The sequence below is a fragment of the Simochromis diagramma genome, unplaced genomic scaffold (assembly GCF_900408965.1).
Source record: "Simochromis diagramma unplaced genomic scaffold, fSimDia1.1 OVJJ01000585.1, whole genome shotgun sequence".
In the NCBI taxonomy this organism is placed as follows: domain Eukaryota; kingdom Metazoa; phylum Chordata; class Actinopteri; order Cichliformes; family Cichlidae; genus Simochromis; species Simochromis diagramma.
Window position 1 is genome coordinate 4,828,663 of NW_024387398.1, and position 24,712 is coordinate 4,853,374.

At 37.0% G+C, this 24,712-nt stretch overlaps 1 protein-coding gene across 1 annotated transcript in view; it reads right to left on the minus strand.

Annotated features, from left to right (window-relative positions):
• The window catches only part of pdgfc (platelet derived growth factor c), a 48,956-nt gene that overhangs the window by 4,708 nt on the left and 19,536 nt on the right, over positions 1-24,712 (minus strand). Inside the window, exons 2-5 of the mRNA XM_040010354.1 lie at positions 16,264-16,456; positions 10,886-11,066; positions 1,071-1,278; positions 712-932 (exon numbers count right to left, since the gene is read on the minus strand). Of these exons, the coding sequence (XP_039866288.1) occupies positions 712-932; positions 1,071-1,278; positions 10,886-11,066; positions 16,264-16,456 (803 nt within the window). The remainder of the gene's footprint in view (positions 1-711; positions 933-1,070; positions 1,279-10,885; positions 11,067-16,263; positions 16,457-24,712) is intronic.

Below are 24,712 nucleotides of genomic sequence, written 5' to 3' on the forward strand. Positions count from 1 at the left end.
GATTGAAATGCAAACACTTTGTAAGTAACATGGTATGCAAGTAGCAAACTTTGGAAGGTTAAAAAAAAATTAGAATGTTAAAATTCACAAAATAAGAAATGGCAATCTGATTTTAACTGTCTTTGCACTGTTTCACTACAAGATCCATAAACAATGTGGTGGTTTTTCTAAACCACATATAATCGTTTGGGAGTAACTGTCAATCTTTTAAATCTGTTGTTTGAATACAAGGACAAGTTTTAAAATGTCATAGATCAGGGGAAAACAAATTACTTTTGTAAAACTTTGTGAAGAAGTGAAAACCTTTCAAAGTCCGTGTAACCAATTTCTGCTTGTGGCCCAGCATTTGCTGGCCTTAGAGACCACTAAGCCTTCTGTTTGTACAAACAACCTATATTACTTCCACACGCTATTAGGAGAGAAAGTAGAATCCATATTTGTATCAAAATGATAAGTAAAAGGCAAATAACAAAGGATGGTACCAAGATGAGGACCAAAATAACTTTAGAAAACGGAATAGCACAAAACCAGGTTTAAAAAAATCAATATAAATCTGAATAAAACTGCAGTAATATTCACGTATTCCATAATTAAAACTATTTTTTCTACCTCATATTGCAGGTGTTTTTCATATTATTATGTGTTCAGATAAAAACTAACAAAATAAACATCAAATGGATTTCATCATGCCATGATCAAATTGATATTTACCTCATGATATTTCTTTGTGACTCTGGCAGGAATACACTGACAGTCGTAGCAGCGGTGAGAGCAGCAGGAACAGTTTCCACCACAGCGCTTCACCAGGAGGCAGCTGGGCCAGAAAATGACATCTGTCCTTTTCAGCTCTTCACGCAGGGATACCGAGAAATTACGTGGCGTGCAGCTGTAGAGTTGAACTTCTTCCCTCAGAAGATTGAGATCAGCTCCACCTCAAATGCGTCAGATGTTATTATTTCAACACAACATTTCACCAAAACATATTCTTTTAATATTAATCATTTCAGTACTGGCTCTTGGACTAAATTTACATTTAATTCATGAAAACAAACATGTTAATAATGTCCTACCTCGGGCCTTCTTACTGTGGATGAATGATTTCCCCAGCACATGCCATGTAGGTTTGTACAACTCTTCCATATCCATCTGCCATCGTTCTGGTTCCAGGTACTTCATGACCTCCTCTACAGTGCTCAGCTCTGTCACAGCCTCTGACAGCTCCTCAATATCCTGCAGGGATGGAGGGAGAACTGCAGGGGCGTTGGGCTCTGGTACACTCTGTGGGAAAACCAACAAATCAAATGAAGAGAGATGGAACAGATGGGTCATTTGCATACTAACTGAAAAAAAGTGGTTTTTTTAATGTAAAGAGTCCAACTTGCATAGCTTTGGGTTTTGATGGAAGAAGTCTTTAAACAAGCTTTCATAATAAATACACAACTCTCTCAATAAGATGAAATGTGCCATACATAATAAGGTCAAATAATTACCTCATTACATAAACTGCCTCAAGGATACTTAAACCTCAGCCACTTTGTGTGACATTTAAAAGTTGGAAGTGTACTTTAGGTTATAAATATTAAAACAGGATAATTATAGTGAAGGAGGAATTTTGTCATTGGTGACAGGATGTTAAAAATGACCTTACTCTGCTATTGTACATTTTACATCATGATAAAATATAAAGTTTAATTTGAGTTACAGGTCATTAAACGATATGGTGAACTGGACTTGAGTTAAGCTGAAAATCATAACATCGTACTGTAGCTGGGACTCAAACTAATATTTCGATTAACAGTGACTACAGTCTCTGAGGATCACAGACTCATGCAGGGATTTCCACACTGGGCCAAACTGGAAGGCATTCGCTTACATTTGACAGAAACATACTGAAGACTGAAATTTCAGTCTGTAAATAAAAATGAAAATGAGAATTTGTCATACATGACAAACATGATAACAAATTCAACATTTAAAAAACTGACCATGCAATGAGTAATACAATAGTATAATTATAATTTAATTATTTAAAAATAATACACATTTTTTTATATTAGTCCCCCTCGCAGATGCAAAAAAAAACCCAAATCGGAATTAATGAGAGACATTTTTTAAGCCGCCAAATGAGATCGCATCTTTGCCACCTCCTTTGATCACTTTCCATCCCAACATTTATCTCTGTAGATTTGGTTGGCAACAGTATTATTTGTTTCAAGCTCTGAACTCTCTAGTGAGATACAGCGAGCAGTCACAGAGAAGATTGATACCTGGTGTGTTACTCTTCCCACGAGAGAAGGGGCTAATCTGTTAGACCTTTCAGTCTTGTGATGGTGCATTTGTCCAACATGTCAGCTCACTGGTCTCTCTAATCTTACGTGACTGACAGGTAGAAGGAAACATTGTGACACAACAACAGCAACATAAAAAAAAGCTTGAAAACACTGAAAATGTTGCCTTTTGGCAGCTGTGTTTTAAGGGAATAAATGAGAGGACCGAATGAAGAGTGGCAGTTTTTCTCATTGGTACTAACATTGTAAAGATAAACATTGTAAAATAAATGTTTTACCTAGCTGATAATATGAATACATGTATGTAGAGTAACTATAATGCGCGTCAGCTGACTGCTGAAGCATACGAAGACAGCAGGATTAAGATGCATACTTCTGTAAATTGGACTAGACACAAAGGTAATTAAAAGTTAAAAAAAAATATAGAAAGATCTTCATAGTGAATGAAAAGGTAGAACGCCAACAACACTAATAAGATTTATTGGCATCGTAAGTGTGCTCAAAATCCAAGCCCCCTGGCAATGACTTTAAAATGAGATGCCAGTGGTTTGACATGGCTGCACCACAGGCTGGAAAAATACAGCTGATGCACAGCTGTGTTCACGCCACAGATATGACTCATGCTAATGAGGTTTCCTTTATAACCACTGAGCATATCTTTGGTTTATTTGGCACCAACTGAGATACACAATCACAAATGTGAAAGAATTATTTATAGGAAAAAAAATGGTCATATAGCACCATACGTATGAGTGATACAGCTGTATTTCCAGACAACAGAGAGAATCTGTGATTCTTATTAGTTGAGCCTTGGCAGTGGCTAACTGTATGGACTGGAAGCCATTAACAGCTTGTGAATGTCGATGGTGCAACACTCCCCCAATTAGCAACACTCTGCAAGCTCAGCGTCAGATAGAGAAGCCAAGCAATCCTTCAGAGACACATCAAGATGGTGTGAATAAAGCTATAAGTAGCAGATGAGGGAGCCAATTTAAGGGAATTCAGGAACACATGGACCACCAAAACTGAATTCAGAGCAGTGTCTGTGTGACAGGTGTAAGACATAGATGTATGAACAGTTATGCTATATTCTGTAACGCTTTTTCAGGGTCAAATAAACTAATTAACTATAGAAACAATGCACACATGTTCCAAATTAGATGAAGTTCCTCAAGGGCTTTTTAGTAGTTGTAGCTAATGTATAATTAAGATTTATCATGTAAGAGTTTTAACTTTCTGTGTAAAAAAAAAACCCAGTTGCTTCACAAGGTCTTCATTAGTTGTAATTTTGTGATAAATGAACATCTAAAACACAAATGGCTAAAACAAAGTGAGTAAAGCAGTATTCAGCAAAGGCTTTGAGCTTGTTTTTTCCCTCTTTCCAAAACCTTCCTTTTCATAAAGTTTATAGTTAGGGCTCAGTGTGAATCATCTGTTGGTTATGTAGACAGGCTGCTGGGGGACTTCCCACGATGTACTGTGCATTCTTTTCCACTCAACTCTTTTCATACTCCAAGCATTTTTATGCCACTACTGAATGTCTTTAATAGATTGTGTCTTGTCCTTGTCTAGACTCTTGTCTTTGCCCTCACCCCATCAACTGGTCACAGCAGATGGCTGCCCCTCTATGAGCCTTCCTGTTAAGAGGAAGTTCCTCCTTCTCAGTGTCACCAAGCACTTATTCACAGGGGACAGTCTGACTGTTAGGATTTGCTCTTTTTTAACTTTTGTCCCTGTGTTTACTTTAAAATATAAAGGCCCTTGATGGCCTGTTATTATGAATTAGGGCTATATAGACAAAACTGAATTGACTGACTTAGTAATAGAAAGCACAAGACATAAATATTAAACTGTAAGACACTTCGTGACACGGCAGAATGACTAAACATTTGGCTAAAATCACAATTTGTAACTTTTATTAAGTGTTTTTAATAGACCAGACTGGTATCTATGATTTTGTTTTGTCTACCTTAGCAACTCCTATTATCTTCCATTTATATCTTTTATGAAATAAATAAATAATAAATGCTGAGCCAGCAGCCCAAGGCACACTAGACAATTCTGCATATTAAGCACAGACATTGTGGAGTCTTCTGTCCTCAAACCAAACTAAAGTACATGCAATTTCGAATCTTATATAAGTTGAAGCACACAGAGACAGCATCCTAAAATGGTATTACCCAACTTGCAGTCAAGGCCACTTGGGCAGTGAGCTGAGTGCATGTTTCAAAAAATATCACTTGCTTTTGAAAGGCTGAAACTGTTTATTCTGAAGATTTTAAAGTGCTTCTTATCACTACCAAAGCCTCTGAACCCCCTTACCCCGAAGAAGAACTTTGTTCTCAAGCAGTGATTTCCTTGTTTCTGAGTCTCTTTGTTCTCATAAAGCACAACCACACGTTCTTATTTCTGGTATCTAAAATGACAGGTTCAACTAACTATGTTGAGATGACAATTCTGAAATAGCTTTTTGAAATAGCTCTGAAAAACAATATCTTCTCATTCACATGGATTTGAAAACCACTTCCTTGCACAAGAGGACTTTGAGTAAGCAACTTGGTTTGTTGTGCGTGAAAAAAGTGTTTTTTGCTCTCACTATATGCCACACACTGCAATTGAGGTTGCCGTAAAAACAGACCTTAGTTCCATCATGCCAACGGTAAAGCTCCTGTATGACTTTGCCAGTCATTTTCATTCTCTTTAGGAAAGACTTGCATTCTTTACCTGCCCCATTAGCTTCTATGCAAGTCTTCATGTTTACATATAGACAGTTTTATATGATTAGTGTAGTTTGCTGCTATTCAAACAAGGATAAGGCACATAGATCCTGAGTGTGTAAAACTCTTTTCAATCCATTTAAATAAACAAAGCTGGTAGGATGATGTTTCCTTTCAAAGTAACAGTGCAGTTTAATTGGGGACTGAGACCTCACAGACACAATGATGTATGTTTTGTTTGTCCCTGTAACCCACAGTGCACACCACTCAACACCGCTTATGCCCTATTCAACAGCCTCCTTCTCCTTCTGTGTTTTAACAACCTCTTTGCCTCAGCCTTTTTGCTTTTTCTAAAATTTCTTCCTGTGAATTACAGGCTGGGTCTTATTTTTTCCCCCTTTCATTCCATGGAAGTGGTGGGGAGGAATTATTGCTTGTTTAAATATATACTAAAGTACTGGCCCCTGCATGGCATGAGGTTCCAGTAGCTGCTGGTTGACCACAGAGGAAACAGAGTGCTGCTGTTCTTGTGTGCTCCTCCTCTGTCAGAGGAAGGTTCAAAGGGAAGGCAGACCGAACGTGCGGAGGCCAAACTTCCTTTTCCCCATCATGGTTTCCGCACCTTCTAGAGTTGGAACATGAAGGAAAAACTTGGTCTCTGTTTCATCAAACAGTTTATGGAAAGGAACTGAACACCGGAGAATAATGTCAATCTGCTATTAAGGGATTAAGTTTAAGTTCAAACTTCTCAAATACCTGCTGTTTCGTGAAGTACTCTTTCTTTTCCAATTAAAATGTTTTATGAAATGTCACATATATTTAGGCGTTGTGTTGCTCTTAACTGTTATTTATGCTTTATTTAGGATGGTTATCTCAACTATGAACTGCTTATTCTTCACTTTTAACTTCTGTGTATAGATGCATAAATGCATGTTAATAATATTAGAGAAAACAAGTAGGTAAATAAATCTGATGCTAAAATAGGTATGGCTTCAACATGGCTGATGAAGGAGATCCAGTTTAGGTGCCACAATGTAAAAATGTGTCTGAAAATAGCAACTTTAACACTGTCGCTGCAAAACTGTGACATTCTGCTATGACTGACCCATAAATCAGAGAGTGCTTTGCTTAAATCGGTGAAAACCTTCCTTAACACTTGAAAGTGTAATGAAAGATGTTGAGCAAGTTTTATGTAAAAACAGAGAGGAAATGATGGATGATAAAGAAAGGCAAAAGTCAACATCTGAACATGATACAATTTTTTACGAGAATTACAGATGAACTCAGATGAATCAAAGCACCAAGCCTTTAAATTCCACTGATGTATGTCTACCATTACTTTTGGCCTTCCACTTGTTGAAAGGTAAAATTGTTTGGAGAGATAAATCTAAATCTCTCTGAGTGGTTACACTGCGAAACAGCAGGTCTTTGGGAATTTCTGTTGTATCCTTGTTAATGTGGAGTACAAGAGGAATGAGAACAAGAGGAAAGGGTCAGGGGTAATCAAGGAAGACCATTGAAACCAGCAGGATACAGTGACTGTGCTTCATAGTAAGTTAAGCTTCTGTGATAATGATAATGACTGCTCTTTTTTGGTTCAGCCTGATGTTCAGCCTGCATGGCAAGGATTCTGCTCATGATTATGTTTTTGTTGTAGTAACTAGAGTACACTACAGTACAAAAAACCCCTCTTTTTGATAGATGCCAAATGCAATGTGCTCTAAAGGGTTTATTACAGATGGCAAGGATAACTTCTTAAAGATTCAAATAAAGCATTATTTTAATGATAATTCCCATTAACATTGATACACCTCAATGATTTATTTTCGTCTAAAAGCCAAGGTTATAATATGTCGACAGAATTCATGGAGAAATAAAAAAACAGAGGGATTAGATGCTTCATATAACAGCTACACCTCAACTGCATTGTTTTGAAGATTTTTAGACAAGACAATCAGTCATGTAGAGAACCAGTCCACCTGCAACACCAGCTGTAATATCAAAATTTACTGTTTATTAGTTTTATTTAAAAATTAAAAATTAATGATAATATTTTGTTATTTTCTGGAACTTGCCCTACCTCTTTCTAGGTGCATATACTTTGTAAATATGTGTAATTTGTTTATTTAACAGTATAATGTTTGATTATAATACTCTGATTGACTCCATAGTGTAGTATTTAACACATTTGCCTAACACGTGGAGGATCCCCAGCATAAGACTAGGAGGAGACACAAATCCCTGGGAGGGTTGTGTCAAGAAGGGCATCCAGCATAAAAAGCTATGCCAAATCAAACATGTGTCTCCGTTGTGGTAACCCCTTTCAAATAAGGATGCAGGCAAAGGAAGCTTTATTTGCCAGTTTCTCCTGCAAGTTAAATACCTTCCCTGTTTCACTTCTTGGTGGTTTCTACTTTATTGTCAGACACTATTTGAAATATTGTGTGTGCCTGCATAGACCGTGTGTTATACTACAATTTGTAATTATGAACTCAAACAGACATTAGAGACTCTATTCTTGGACTACATCGCTCAGCATCTAATGACTCAGTTTCCAATATTTTGTGGCTTTTAGCATTTGGCTATCAGGCTAATGGATATCTTTGCAAAGCGTCCTAGCCTGTGTATCAGTCAACTTTTTTGTCTGACTAAAAATAACAAATGCAATTGTAAAAAGACAATAAAGCATTGAATTGACGACATGTGATAGTTCAGCATTTCATTTCTGCAATCCACACATACAGTACTGTTTAACTGCATGCAGCCAAAGCCTGCATGCATGTGATTCATCAGTACTTCTTGAAATACAGCATGGGAACTTGGAAGCAAAAACTGAAAAGCTTCTAGTAACAAAAATCTCATTCTTTGCATATAGATTCACAGATTATTCATAAAGAGATATAGTTCAATAACCCCCCCCCCCCCAAAAAAAACCAAACAAAACAAAAACAAACAAAACAAAAACAAAAACAAAAAAAACCTCACAGTACTCATTCTCTTGTTCAAATAAGGAAGTAATACAAAACACATTTACTTCATACTTCCTTCTGCTGCAAACATTTTTTCATTAAATCTTTCCTTATAATAGCATCTTATTGGGTTCATATTGGTTAAAGCCTGACCTTGCTTGTGGCCCTGCTGCAGTCTACTGATACAAAAACAGTAATTTGATTTACTGACTCTAACACTGGAAGATAATATATAAGTAATGAATACCTTTCATCTTCTAACTTATCTGTTTAACTGTTTTTGTGATACAGCTTTGAGGTTTGCATGACACTCTGCATGTGTTCAGAGTGACGGTAAATCATTTGGTGGTTCATGCTGCTATCAGCAATGCTATTCTGGGCTTTAATGGTGATGAAAGAATGCAATAATATTGTGAATTAAGACCAAAAGACCAACAACTCTGAAGCACAAAGAAATTAAGACAGTGAATATAAAGCCATTTCAGAAACCTCCGTCACATATTTGTGCTACAGGCCATCAGGGATTAATGAAGAGTAAAACTGTTGACTTAAACTAGCTTGAACAGAACTAAAACATGACAGGTTAAAACATGGCAGTCATCTCTTTAGTTTATCTTGAGGCTTTTGTCAGTGTGGGATCTGGGACAAATGGATTTTCTGTGTTTGTGTGTGGTCTACATATCAAGACCGAAAAAAAAAGAAGGAGCAAGAGAATGACTAATGGGAAGAGGACAGACGAAGACATAGAAGAGTAGCTATACAGAGACACAAAAGTATGTACTAATAATTTTTCAGATATTATTGATATCAGAAATGCTCTAGTGGCCAGTGACCTTCTGGCAAGAATATAACTGGCTAATCTTGCTGGTTTTTAAACTTCTGCATTACATTGCTCATCATTTTAAAGAATTAAAACGGTCACTTAATTACTTAACTTTAAATTTAATCACACCACATGATAGCTACACAAGGTCAGAAGTTTATTATGGCCCTTTCTGTTTCATTCCTTTATCAGCCTTTAGTAGGTGAGCAGTTATAATGGGAACACCAACCTGAGACTATAGAGCTAATGTAGAGAGAGGGTTGGGGTGGACCAAAACCCCCAAAAAACTTGGCTTAGTTACTTCTTTCAACCAGATTCTCGTAGTTTTCTTTTGGGTAAATGGCATTTAAACAATCGCAACACTGAATTTATGACCATTCCACCCACGCTGTAGAAATTTCCCTTGAATCATCGCCATAGAGCCAAGACAGAAAAACTCATGGACAGCAAACTAGAATTATCCTACCATTCGACTGATTGATATTTAGCTTGTACTGTATCTTTTCCACAGTGTGTTTTTATACATGATCACATGCAAACCTCATGGGTACTGTTGCTGGAGCCCTTATTCATTATGAGTTCTGGCTTATGCACACACTGTAAATTACAGTGGATAAATGTCTGCCAGAAGTTTAAAAGGTGAATGGAAACAAAGATTAGGTAAGACTGGAACTAGTGATTATAGTATCTGTTACAGGCAAGAGGAACAATAGAAAACAGCAGAATAAAACAGTGTTTGGGTATCTTTGAATCAAATACATATTTCTGGGATACATACAGTACTGTGCAAAAGTTTAGGCAGGTGTGGAAAAAATGCTGTAAGCAAAGAATGCTTTCAGAAATATAAATGATTGTTTATTGGCCCCAAATGTATTCTGCAGCAGGACAATGGCCCCAATCATGCAGCCAAAGTCATTAAGAACTATTTTCAGTGTAAAGAAGAGCAAGAAGTACAGGAAGTGATGGTGTGGCCCCCACAGAGCCCTGATCTCAACATCATTGAGTGTGTCTGGGATTACATGAAGAGACAGAAGGATGTGAGGAAGCCTACATCCACAGAAGATCTGTGGTTAGTTCTCCAAGATGTTTGAAACAACCAACCAGCCGAGTTCCTTCAGAAACTGTGTGCAACCTTGAAGAATTGATACTGTTTTAAAGCCAAAGGGTGGTCACACCAAACACTGATTTGATTTAGATTTCTCTTTTGTTTATTCACTGCATTTTGTTGATTAGTGAAAAAAAAGATGAACATTTTTTAAAGCATTCTTTGCTTACGTCACTTTTTCCTCACCTGCCTAAAACTGTGCAAAGGCACAGTACTGTATTTGTACAAACCAATACAGAAACACTTCATTTGAATAATACATGATGTAACAATATAAACAGAAACACAGTTGGAAAATTCAGAAATACTCAGAATATCCAGTTCCCCCCAAAAAGGGTCAGTGGACAAATTTTGAATGCAATCTCTAGTGACACTGCAACACCTCCTATGTCAGACTGAAGTGACTACATGGATATATCACGGGTTTAGAACACATTTGGCTTCGTATGGAAGAGTAAAAAACATAAAATAAAATTAAAGTTCAATTATTTCTATTTTGGCATTGCATACTTCAGTATTTCAGGATCCATGATATAAGATTTATCCTTTTTTTGTTAATGTAAATTAAGATATTTTAGTGGTTTTGGTATTCATGAATGAACTTCACTGGACTTACGCCTTTGCAGCTATTGTGTATACATTGTTTTTGCTTTTGTAAAAGTGTATGTGCTATTCTGTCTTCAGTGTATCTTCATAACTAAAATAAATGACAGTACAGGTGCCAGATGTTCCAGTGTGCCTAAGCATAATTTCTCCCCAGTGATGCTTAAAACCTTGGGTACACATAAGCAGGAATGGATGATTGCAAATTAAGACCCCGTGTTATGTAACAAGCAAATTATTTTAATTGTGCTTACATGGAGAGGCACTGCTCACTGCCATGTAAATTCCCAAGATGAAGATGGCAGGAAAGAAACGCTGACAGCTAAGTGTTTACCTACTCACAATGCACATTTTATTTTAGCAGTTAATCATGCACGTACCACAGGCAGCAGGGAGTAGCGGATGCAGAATCCCGGCTCAGAGGGAAAATACTCATCGGAGATGAAGCGAATAGTGATCTGGCTTCCCTTGGAAATGTGACCACCTGGGAGCGATTGTGACCCACACCAGCGACCCAGGATTGTCTTCTCAGTCGGATCTTCTATTTCCACAAAGTCGTACCTGGCACAGTGAACAGAGAAAGGGCAGGACATGTTTTTGGTGTCTTAGATATGATTTGTTAATAGAACCAATCCAGCTATTGCTGGTGCTGTAGCTGGAAATCTGAACTTAGAGTTGAGCCTGTTATCTTTAATTGTGTTCTTGCCTCATTATTAGTCTGTCAGCTCCTTTAAGACTCCCATTGGCACGGTCGTTCTGAAGGTGAGACTGTTAATAAAGCTGCAAGGGCAATAAAGATTTAACCTCATTTAAAAAAAGAATACAAAAATAAATATCTGTAACAGCAGGGTAGCTGCATGAGATGAGATCTCTATTATTTACAGCCCGAGTTAAATGGATAAAAATAAACTGGAAATCACTAGTGCATTGCGGTCAAATCTCAAGTTGAAGAATCTAAGGATAGTGCAGCATAAGCAGCTGTTACTTTTGGCGATTAATGACCAATGATGCGGTCTTTTGACAGGCCTATTACACCACATGTCATTGAAATATAGTTTTTAATTAAACATTGTTGACTGCACAAGAGACCCAGGCCTCTTTAATTGTACTCCAAAACAAATTTCCAGTAGCAAAGTAAAAACTTTACTTTCACATTGTTTTGTTGTATTCGAGATAGCATCTTGTGGAGAAAACCACAACCTTGCCAAGCAGAGGAAAAAACTGTCAGCCCTAAAAAATACAACCTGGGGTTAAATTCTGATATAAGGCCCTTAGCTTTATTAAATATTAGATTTCCACTTTGTCAAAGGATTGTTTTACACTCCACACCTGTTAAGTCACTAGAAAGACAATGCTGCTTCTTGCTAGCTATAGTTAGCAAAGGCACCACAGACATATGCTTCTCATAGCTTTCTGAATTATCCACCTATCCTAGTATGTCCGCTGTCTGTCTGTCTGTCTGTCTATTACTTCCCTGCTTGCCATTATATTTCTTTCAAATCTAACATTAAACCATTTTTATCACCTCTTGTAATCTGTAACTGTAAAAGTTTGCTTTATTGACATGCATATCCTACCTGATGTTATCTGTTTTTTTCTCTTTGAATGTATGTGTGACTAAAGAATGTATCACTTGATCAAAAGCACTGTTTCCTTGTCGTCATTTGAGTTTTCTTTGTAGAGAGATCTCACAGAAGTCTTGTGGCATATTGCTTATAGATTTACTTAGTACAACCTAAGAATGACTTTTAGATTTTTGACTTGTCAGTTACAAAATAATTGGTAAGCACACAAGTACTGTTTCAGTATCCCAATCACTCCTCAAATGGCACTTCAGGTCTTTAAGCTGAGTGACTCCTGTAGTTGCAAAAAAACCTGCAAAATGTCCTTCTGCTCCCATGTTGTGTGACTTTACTAAGTTTCTGATCATCATATTAATATGATTAGTTCTTTAGATATTTTAAAATCACCTTTAATGTGTCATGATGTTCATAGAGTTATAAAGGCAGATAAACAGGGATACCAGCTTAAAAATTATGACTTGACAACTGATTAGCAAATGGGTGAACAGTGTCCCTCGGTTTCTTGGTCAGATTTGACACATTCAGCCAATCTCTGATTACAAATATCTTAGAGTGCAACACTGCAAATATCCAACTTGTACCCTCGTGACAGGTCTTAACTGATCTTTGGGTGATGTCATGATGACTACATCCATCTTTTATATGCAGTTTTATACTCTAGTTCTGGGATTGTTGTCTTTAGTGGTGCATTCCATCAGATTGAAGATTTTAAGTATTTTTTAATTAAAAGTACAAATATATATTGGTTTGTTAAAAATCTATATTTTTCATTTTTTATTTTTGACTTCCATTATGGTCAGTAATGAACATTTTCAGTAATATATTAATATATTATAATATAACATATATTACACTATAATATATTATAATATATATATTACTGGATTTTAAAATGAAAAAAACTACAGTCAACATAAACTATAAATTTTAGTGTGAGAGAAAAATCAAGACTAAAAGCATCATGTTGTTTGTGGACTTGTCAGGCTTGTGAGTCTGTCTGTAATTACACGGCTGTCTGTCTCCTCTGACCGCCCTGCCAATCCATAATACCAGTAAACATTATGAAGTGCAGAGACATACGGCCATGCTCCAAACTCCTTTGGTGTGCCAGTGAAAATATTGACCAATGTCAGCACTTAAGACATGTAGTTCAGGAGTTCAGCCTTTATTATTTATACCTGTGTTTAACTAGTGGCTGCACTGCATTGAATAAAGCCTTGTTTCACTGACTCTTCACAGTCTGGGATTAATCACTTTGCCATTTGCGTCAACAGGCACGCTAACCTCTCATTCAGTGCTGCCAATTCGGATATTTGGATTTCAAGGACATTGTTTACATTTGCACAGGCTTGACAGATTCAGTTCAAGCTGGTTTCAATAAAACAACATGGAGTGACATGAGCAATGCTAAAAATGGATTTTCTGTGATGTTAAATAAACTAAAGGGGTGGGAGTGTCAATACATTTACCAACTCTGTTACCTTTGATGTGGAAATGTATACAGGAAGTTTGTTATCTGCAAAAATGAACTTATTGACAAGGGCAAAACGGTATATTTCCAGTTTAAATGCATTAATGTTTGATAATTTGTAACAGCAAAAAATCATTTTGGAAAAGGACAAAACATCACTTTAGCTCATCCCTGTTGTCCTCGTTGGAGGTCAGTGAATCGAGAAGCTTTCTTCTCTAAAAGTCATCTTTTAGACTGCTGCAGGGCTTTGACAGATGGCTCATCAATAATGCAGAATACCCTGATCATTACACGTCGACATGTGTTCAGAATCACCATGTTCAACAGTGGTTTCTCAGATTTACAAATAAGGCGACATACTCACAGTGAGCAGGATGAAAATAAAAAAGCGACCTTTTACATGTTGCAGTGGAGAAAGGAGAACCTTTCAGTACCCAGCAAAGAAACTGTGTTTAATATTCACAAAGCTTTCTTGCTACATAGTTTTCCTTCTTGTACATTATTAATAGATACAATATCTGCCACAGAGATGACGCAGATTAGCAACACAAACACTGTCTTTTTAGTCCGCTCTTTTCAGACTGGAGAGCATAAATGCCTTTCTCAGAACACTCCTGTCTGGGAGTCGTCAAGCACGAATCTGCTGCCATGCCAACCAGCAGCAAGACCAATCCCTCTCCAATATGCCTCTCCTCCAGTGGATTTGGTAAGAATGCTTTTCATCGTGCCACAGAAAAAACAGAATAACAGATGAGCATCCCGGCTATTCCCTCTCATCATAGCAAAGAGTTCTCACTCCAGGGTTGTTACCAGAGCCAAACACATCTCCCACTGTTGTTTGTTTTAGCCACATTGATGTGAATTAGTGGACAGGAGATTAGACTCTTGTTAATCCGCGTCACGTTACACAGTGACATAACAGAGTATCGGCAGCATTGCATGTGATTTTCTTTGTTATAACAACCAGAGAAATGGAGGTCTAAGAGGAAGTTTTGGGGAATTAATTTTTAAACACACATAAAAGATAAAGTAGCAGACTAGGCCAGAGGCTTGTGTGTGTGAGTGTGTATATGTGTGGGGGGAACAAAGTGTTTGTGTTTGATAGAGGGGAAAAAAGAGAGTGAGTGTAAGAGAAAAGCAGGCAGGTTTGGGATTCTGCGTGTGATTGCATGCACCACTCATCTGTCTGCCAACCCTGGCAAAAGTATGTATCTTGGGATCTGAGCAAAACCTGTTGGGCTTTGTTGGGGGCTTGAGAAGGGTTGGACAAAGATACAAAAATGCTGGAGCTGGAGCAGTGGATGTGAAAATGACTTGCATGACCCTGGAAAAGGATGTTTTTATCGTCTTTGCCCCTTTCTTTGAGGGTGCTGACTAGTGCAGTCTTGTAAGGGCAGTACAACACAAAAGTTGTCAGTCAGCACCCTGCCCTACTGTGCAACTTTCCCTCGCAGAGTTTTGACAGCAACATTAACCTCATTCGTCAACAGGCACCTGGTCCATGGCAGGTGAGCTAAGGCGCTCAAATTACCTCCAGTCACACACAGAATTTTTAGTTTTTCAATCAGCTGCCCATAAAGACAGATTTTTTTATTTGCACCAGAAGCATAAATGCTGGCTGGCAAAACTATACAGCACTTAAGACAATTAAATTAGCTAGAAACAACATATATAAACACTAGACCAACATCAGAGCCAACATCACAAACACCTCATTAATTGATGGAGTTGAATTTCATGGAACAGGGTTTACTCATTCATGTCCACAGCCTGCTTTTTCAGCTACGCAATGCTATCTACACCTTGTCAGCTCTGTAGAGAAGTACAGCGGTCATTCACATTTTTATCCATTAGGGGGCTCTCCAGGAATGACTAGTGAAGTTACCCTCCCCCAGAATCTTCCCCAGATTGAGCTCCATCATGCTAACCAGCCAGTTGTGATATATTGGCAGAAAGGTACTGAGCATAAAGTGCAATGCGTAAATGGGTAAATCGATCGGTGGGGCTTAGGATCCTATTTTAAAATGAATGGCAACACGGGAAAATCAAAGTAGTAATTGAAAGCCGAATGCTCAATAAATTATAGAATGTACTGCATGTGTTTTTGTGTCTGTGCTGCTATGCAGAGGGTGTGGCATGCATCTTTCAAGCTGTTCTATGAGCTGATCCATGCATCAAATATATATATGTACTAAAAACCAATGCTAATCCATGCCTTTCCTGGGTGTAACAAATAACTGGGTTTTCAATATTCACACTCTGGCAGACTAAAGGCAGTTTTACAAATGGCCACACTCTGACTGATTTTCAAATATGGATTAAAACACAGATGGGACATGTCTTTACTTCAGACCAACATGCATCTAGCATGTCAACTGGGAAAGCTCCTATATGATCTCATTAAGACAAGCAAGCAGAGAAAGTGCTCTATAAAGGACAATGTATATTACTTCTGATGCAGAGGCTTCAGAAGTGCTGATGATGGTTATATTTTTCTATAAGACTAATATAATACAATATCTTATTTGAAAAAAAAAAAAGAATTGTTATGTAATTACATTTCATTGAAGTAATATTAAAATACTTTCTGGGAGGATGGCCCCTTTGTTAAATAAAGTGAGGTCAGAAAACACACCGAAACAAAATAATTTTATGTTGCATTAATTTTTTTTATATGTATATTTTTTCAAATGCATGGCCTTACTTGCATATTCCATCTTCAGGGTCCTCTAGCCCAAATCTCTCATCAAAGGTAAGCTGGATCCTCATGTTGCTGCTGGCGACTAGTCTCCAGACTAACACTGTATTCCTCGGATAAGTGTGCGGGAAGTCTGGGCTGTGGATCATTCCCTCTCCAGACACTGTTATAACTTTCTCCTGGTTAGAATCTTGCACTCCTAAAACAGAAAAAAGAATGCACAGACCATGTAATAGCTTAATATGTAAATCAGATTATAATGCCTAACTGGTCCTTGACTACCAATAGGGATACTCATTTTATTGCATTTTAATTGACAAGAGCTTGGTTTGAAAAAGACTTAAGGTTATAAACTAAAACATGAACATGTCTGCCACAATTAAAGATTATTATGTAGTTTAAAATAGTGAGATGTTTACCACAAGAAGTGAGACAAAATAAGCGCTCACTGTTTCGTCAGGCAAATCATTATGTGATTGTCCTCCTACGGTTGGTGGGCCCTCAAGCACCCACCCCAGGGTAAACTGGTCTCTTGGTGTTCCTACCCTCACCTGGTAATGAACTTTAGTTAGTGACTGAAACAGTTAGACTGCAAATACAAGCAGTGGAAATGAACATTTCCTCCAAAGAGTGTCTGGGCTCAGCCTTAGAGATAGGCTGAGGAAATTGGTCATTTGGGAGCCACTAGTCCTCCACATCGAAAGGAACCAGTTGAGGTGGTTGGGCATCTAACTGATGCCTCATGAACTCCTGATATTTAAGGTGATTTGGATGTTCCCCTGGAAGGCGCCCCTGTGAAAGACCCAGGACATACTGAAGAGATCACATCTCTCAGCTGGCTTGGGAACAGGCATTCCCAAAGTGTTCCTGTGGAAGAGCTGATTAAGTTGTGTAGAGCCAGCCCTGCCCTCTGCAACCCAGACCAAGTTACCTGGTTGCATGGATTAAAAATTGAGTTTGAGATTTTAAAAAAAAAGTAGGAAATGAGATAACATGAAGGTAACCAATCAAAGAAGTTAAAAATTTAACTGACAGATTTACCTGATACTGGAGTAAACACAAAAGCAGTCTCCAAAGAAAAATTCAATCAATCATACAATCATACTCTTTTATTTTTTATTATCATTTGTGAGTGCATGTAATTGGATTTAATTGTATTGTTATGATTCTTTGTAGAATTCAAGAAACTGTTTTGACCAAACCCAATAATCCAACTGGAACTAGTGGCTACAGGGTTTTAATGACAATGACAACACAATGACTATGCTTGTCACTCAGACCCAGACTGCACAGATCCTGTCACCTTGACATGAAAAATTGCCAAGATGCTTCCACCTGAGCCTCACAATCATTGCAAGACAACACCCTGAAACCATGCTGACTGCAGGGCCATTTTAAAGCCATTTAGTAAAATATAATTAAATATAAATAACATAAATACACGAGAAGCCATCTGCACAATTAAACACATTAAAATTACTATAATATATATATTTTACATTATATATGTCTACTAGTGTAGTATTAATAATTATATCTGTATATAATTTATGCTTATTTATACTGTTTATTACTCATTACACTTACTAAAATACCTAAGTATTAATTATAACTGAAAAACAACAACTTTAACCAATGTTAAAGTATGTCAAAGGTATTAAAAGAGGATGATTGTTTTGTCTTTGCTGTAAAATCACACATACACAATCTTTTAGTCTGCTTCTCTCTGAGGGAAATGCACTTTTTAAAGAAGCCAGGTTAGCTGTTTTCCCCAGGCGCATTCATTGAATGCAGAGACGCTATTGAAATTGGCACAAAACGCTGTAATGCTGTAGCTATATTTAAGTGAACAACATATAATCTGGCTTCAGGAAAAAGGTTCCTTTAAGCAAAGCCCCATTTTCTATGATAAAGGTTTAAGCTTGTGTCAACACTGAAATATTTTGTTTTGCATTACATAAATTGTCAGCAGAACAATTTACTAATATAAACACTCACTCGGTGTATTCCAATTAGCATTAACGTACTGTGCTGAAATTTTGATGACTTTCTGTCAAAGTTTACAATGATAAATTGATACCATCCCCAGCATGGTATTTATTTTTGTACCACTGATGAACATTCAGTATTCATAAAACAATCCAATGCATTTAACCATCAGATGAAGCAGCAGGGGCGTAATGTGTTCAGGAGAAGGAGTGTGCTGCTGGATGTTTGGTAGTCCATTAAATGGATGAGTAACCATTTCCCCCGTGCAATACGAACAATTTTATGTTTAAAGCTTGACTACTCTTTATTTTGCCATAAATTTGACTAAGGATGTGATTCATACTCAGTTGCCTGATTCATTGTGAGGTTATTTGCATTACAAAAACATAGACAGGCTAGGTTTATGCCATGTTTTCACCCTGTATAATGTCAGAAAACAGCTCCACAGCAACTGAGTTTCTCTGAATGGTTCCAAGGATAATAAATCTCTCTGAAGGAGTGGTCACTGAAAGTAGGTAAGAGAAACCAAATTCAGCTGTGACTTCTTAACAAGCAGTTTCAATTTTGAAAATTTAAAGTCAGTAACTTTAAGCAAACATAGTGTTCACGCCCTTGTTGCTCTTGATGTCAAGTTTTATACGTGATTTACAATGAGAAGTTTAGAAGCTAGTCTGCTAGCTGAATTGGCTGTTTTAACATACAGTACACATAAAGTTTAGAAACACTCACTGACTCGGACTTGATTTATATATACTAGATGTGTGCATCTTTGTCATGTATTATAGCTTGCTTGGCTCACGTTTATAAAGCAACATGGGCATTACAAAAGAAAAGGGTTCTGATTGGTGAAGAAAGGCACACAGTCCTGAATGTATTTATCTATTTATTAGGTATAACTTGATTACATTTTGTTCTTCTCCACTTGCATCTGCTCTGATTCCATTTATCAGACAGAATATGCATATTAGAAAAGAAAAAAAAGACACTTTTAGGGAAAAAAAAATTACTTCACATTGCAATTACCACTTTGATGTCTTCATTTCGGTTTGATTGTGTGCCAGGTGGGAAAAACTGAATGACTATATGCCAGATGCAAAGAAAAACAAAGCCCAGGCATGAATTCTCAATGAACAGGCTCTTTCATAACTATGTGAAGAGTATACCCTCAAGTACAAATTGTCTCATCCAACCAGGGCCAACTTTCAGGGTTGATCCTACTCCTTGCAAAACTGCACATGCAGTTCTTGCAAAAGCAGGCATTTCAACAAGCATTATTGAAATAAAAGTCTTATCTTCTGCATCAGGACTACACATGTTTATTAACAACAAGCTTCAAAATAAATAATTCAATCTTTAATTTTTAGACTATGGTTTATTTATCACATTGTGTGAGATTGATTCTTTTTCTATCCACTTGCTGAGTCAAGAGGAAATAAGGAGATAGCTTTCATGCTATTAAATCATAATGACATCTTTTAATTACATCCCCATTACAGTGAGGTTCATTTGGTCCATTTGGTATTTTTAATTGTTAATTTTATGTATTATAGACAAAAAACAACCCAACTCTATCTGGCCCTGACTAAAAAAGTAATTGCTTCTCCTTGTGAAATCATAAAATTAACTGTGATTAAGCAGCACATTTGGATAGTTGAGTTCAATTTCACTTGCCACACCCAAATCGGATTATTGCCAGACATGCTGAATCAAGAAAACACTTGGAACCTGTCTTATAAAGTGAAGTAGGCTAAAAGATCTCAAAAAGAAACATGAATGCTATAATCTAAGAAAACAGCTGAGAAACAGTCATTGACATTAGTCTGGAAAGCATTACAAGGAAGACTCCAGTGAAGCAGAGTGGAAGCCATTACCCACAAATTGGAATAGTGGTAAATAGCGAGGGGAATGGATAAGCGATTTAGTGATTCTGTTTCTATTATCGATATTATTTATCATTTCAAATCGATCAATATCAATTCTCAATGGGTATCATTGGCTTCACTTTGAATCACCACCATCGCCAAAGCAGCATACCAAAGACATTACAGTCATGCAAATAAATTGCATGCTCAAATGTTTATATATGTTGGAGGTGTTTCCCCTCTTTGTTGTGATCAATGTTGTGGACATGACTCAAAAAATAATGTATTACACATTACACAGAAAAAATTTCTTAAATGAAGCACGTTACTTAATTACTCCCAGGAGAAATTAATTTGTTACACTACTCGTTACATTCCTCGCATTTCTCTGTAAAAAGACCTGAAACACATTGTCTCATGATTACCATTTAATGATATGAACCTATAGGCTATCGTCCCACACACCAACACAAATCCCTGTCCTAATGAAGACAAATATGATCTTTATCTAAGTATGCAAGTATAAACACAAACTCGACAATACAAAGAAAAGATGAAAACCAGCACAAAGGGACTTTAAAAGCAATCAGCCCTGTGATTTTACTTTAGAAACATGAACAAGTAGAAACAAAGGCTGCAGCCTGACCGCTCTGTTTGTTACCTGTTGAAGTTCAGGGTCTGGCTGTTGGGCTGGGGCTAGCTTAGTGTTAGCATGCTATCTATGCAACTGTTTGCAAAGAGTTGACATAATGTAATTGCTTCTGTCCAGATCTGTTTCCAATTTACCATTTTGCTCTTCTCCTTTTGTGCAATAAAAACAAAAGTAATGTCCATATCCACGCTGTAGACAGCATTTATTTTCCTCCTCCAACAAAGGAACTGAAATCAGTTGATTGTAGCACAAGTGCAAGTGGAACCAAGCTGACTAACAGTTCCAAGGGACTGAACTACTGAACTATTGAAATTCCCATCCCTATTGTGGTTAGTGTGGCTAAATTAAACCAAGAGCACATCAACAACTTATCCAGGAGGCCACAAAAGAAGCCAAAACAACATCTACACACTAACAGGCCCCACTTGTCTAACATTAAAATTTGATGATCTGGTAATTTAAGTGCAAAAATGCAAAAAATTGAAAAATTGTTAACAGAGAAAATAATTTTTCTAGGTACTCTTTCCTAAAAATGATGAAATATGTTATCATAGGTATTCCAGACATCTTCATGGATGAAATCATAGTTAATCCAGAACCTCTGCAAACATCCTCTCTCATCCTTACACACCCATCACAAGTAACTGCAGAAGGTGGATGAACAATGTGTTCGCATTCCTCTTTGGTTCAGGTATTTTACCGTGAAGCTGAAGAATGAATTATCAGAGTGTTTCTTCTTTGTGGATCTTTTATGCACTTGCATCAAAGCAGAGAGTCCTTAAAAGTGAGAGTACATCACCTGAGAACCAACATCTGATTAAAGTCGAATCCACATGGTGAAAAAACAGCCTCCTTCTTTCATATAAACACTGTCTTTTCATGCTTTTTCCTTTTCAGCCTTCTCATTGATAGCCTCCCTCTGTAATTTATCCTCAGTGCACTGTAATATGCACAGGCACGCTAACACTCAGGCCATGTTCTGGGTGTAACTTTGACTTGAAAATGACCTCACACTCAGGGTTAACCAATGTCATCTAATGATCAGAGATGTGGTCCCCTAGAGTGAATTACCTCAAACATGACTTTTCCTTGACCTACTTTTTTCTCTGTGAGTAAAGTAGAGTCAACTATTAAGGGAGGAAGTGACTCTGAATAAATAGGAGCCTATACACTGCAGCCATTGTGCTTTGTTCACACATTAGTGGGTGAACCATTCATGCTGCTAAACATTAACCTTTCCGCTGCCAAAGGAAAACTGAAATGCCCATACAGAAAACGATGATTGTGTGAACACTTAGATTAGTAGACACAAGGAAAGAAATATGAAAATAGTGAAATATATACTACTCTTATAACAGGATTTATAACACACATCTTAACAAATAATGGGGCCGTAACAGTTATACAGTAAAAGTGCTCAAAAGCTCCATGCACACACATATGCACCCATATACAAGCACACACTTGCATTTAAACCCAGATGCTTTATTAAATGAAATATAGCTTTAAGCTAAGATTAACTAATGATAATGGCTCCTTTGTCCAAGCTGCTGCATGTTTCTCATAAACAACCAGATGGAAGAATGAAAATCATTTATCCTGGCTTTTGTTAGGTTCACTGAATTCATCTTTCTTCACATTCTAAAATTACTGTATCTCATTAAATTAATCCTTAGCTTAGGAGTTTATCTGGCAGTAGTATTGCTTATAGTACAGTAGCAGACATAATTTTGGCCTAGCAAGCCGCTATTCAAACCTGAGAAAGCAATTCATGTGTTTCTCATGTGGGGTTTTACATAAACAGTTTTAAAGGAAATACTGGGTTTTTTTTTTTGCTGTTTTAACAGTTGATAAATTAACTGAATAAATTCACAATAAATCAGTATGAATGTATTTTCAGCACCTTAATTAAATGATTTTATAATTTTGACCAAAGCTGGTAAAAGATTGGCCCAATACTTTCTCAGCCTCGCATAGATCACAGAGAACCACTCAGGACAGCTATTTCCTGCCTGGTAATCGACAGCTGAGTCACTATGATACTAAATCCAAATTTCAGCTCTGTTACTTATTGATCAAAATGAATGAGGAGCCTCTGTGCAACAGAGCTGCAGCATTTTTGATGAAACTGTACCTAACAAAGAATTCCCTTCTTTTACTGCATGTGTTCCAGCTTCAATGCAATCAGTCCAACATCTGTTGCTTATTAAATTAGTGCAGTGGTTACTACAGGTGCAGTAAATTCCCGACCTGCTTAGGATATTTATTGCATTTGGGTTTACAGTCAGCCAGCCAGAAAAAAGGAGCTGAAACATGCCACGAGAAACTTTCATACCATTAAAAAATAATTTGGCTCTGCGGAACCCTTTAATCTGCCAGACATAGCTTCTGCATGTTGGGCAGAAGAGGAAGCATAGCAGGTTTGAAAAGAATACCGCAAAAGTTGAAGAAACTTGCAGTTGCACCTTTTGTGTAAAAACAAAACATTTTTAAAACCACATTTGTAAATCTAGAATTAACAAAAGCAACAATTTCTAAAGCCTGGAAGCTGAAACGTGATCTAAAAAGTTTGAACAGCTTTAAGATTTGTGTCATTATCTAGTGTTCTGCTAAATATGAAGCATGTTTGGATTCCCATTTTGTTCTTCTGATAAAATAACATTTTAGTTTTGTGAAAAGGGCAGTTTTGCACAGGGTTCAATGCATTACTTTGCAAATCAAAAAGTATCGCTCACAGGTATTTGATGTGAATTAAGAGGGTAAGTAGCATAAATGTGCTGCTGATCAAATGCACGTGATTAACTGATCATCAGTAAGTATGACCACCTCTATAAATTCAGAGTTTTTAGTAGTTTGCTGATTTGGAGCATTCACACAACATTTTTACATAAACACCTGATCCCAACTGTAAAGCACAATGGTGCAGGGGTGATCATTTAGACTTGTTTTTTTTTTTTTTCACTAATAGAAACAGAATCGCTTCAAGATTTGGGAACTTAAGGGAACTTTGCTTAGACGAAAACCTCACCGAAGTAAAGCAACATTATAAAGAAGAGTGGGCCCAAATTTCTCCACAAAGATATGAGATAATGTGTCAAGTGAAAGCTTTCTTTTTTTATATGACATTTTGACCCCTGATATACTCGGACAGGTTTCTCCCAAGAAGCTGGCTGTGGCTCAATATAGGGAAATATCTTCCAGGTATGTCATGTTTACAAGAATAGGATGCATATGAAGCGCCTTGAGGCGACTTTTGTTGTGATTTTATATAAATAAAATAAAATTGAATTGGATTGAATTGAAGTCACAATAACTCTGACCTTTGATCTTTTGGATATGTCATCATATATCATACAAAGTTTTAAATGTGTTATTAAAAGTCACCTCAACAATTTATATAAGTGTAAAACATAAAAGAAACCAAAAAGAAAAACAAACAAAACAAAAACAGATTTCATTAATTAAGGGAAAAAAGCTATTTTAAAGTTTCTGCTCCTGTGTAAAAAAGTATTTGCCCCCTGCCTTTCAAATCATGAATTATCTGTGACTAACCACATTTTTTGCAAATCTGAGTTCAATTTCACAACACCCCCCCCCAAAAAATCATAATCAAACATTATCCCACAATTTAAAGAAACTTGAGAAAAGATGTCAGTCTGGAAAGGTGTACAAAGACATTTTTAAGGCTTTGGGACCACAGTGAGAGCCATCATCTACAAATTGAGAAAACTCAGTGTAATAGTGGCCAAATAGTGGCCAGCCCACCCAAATTACTCGAGGAGTTCATCAACGACTCAACCACGAGGTAACAAAAGAATCAAAACAACATCTCAAGAAATCCAAGAACTTGCTGCCGAGCTTGGTACAACTAGTTGTTTGGTTTGGGGGGCAATTACTTTTTCAAATGGGGCCAAGTAGGTTTGGATCACTTTAAAAATCATTTTAAAACTGC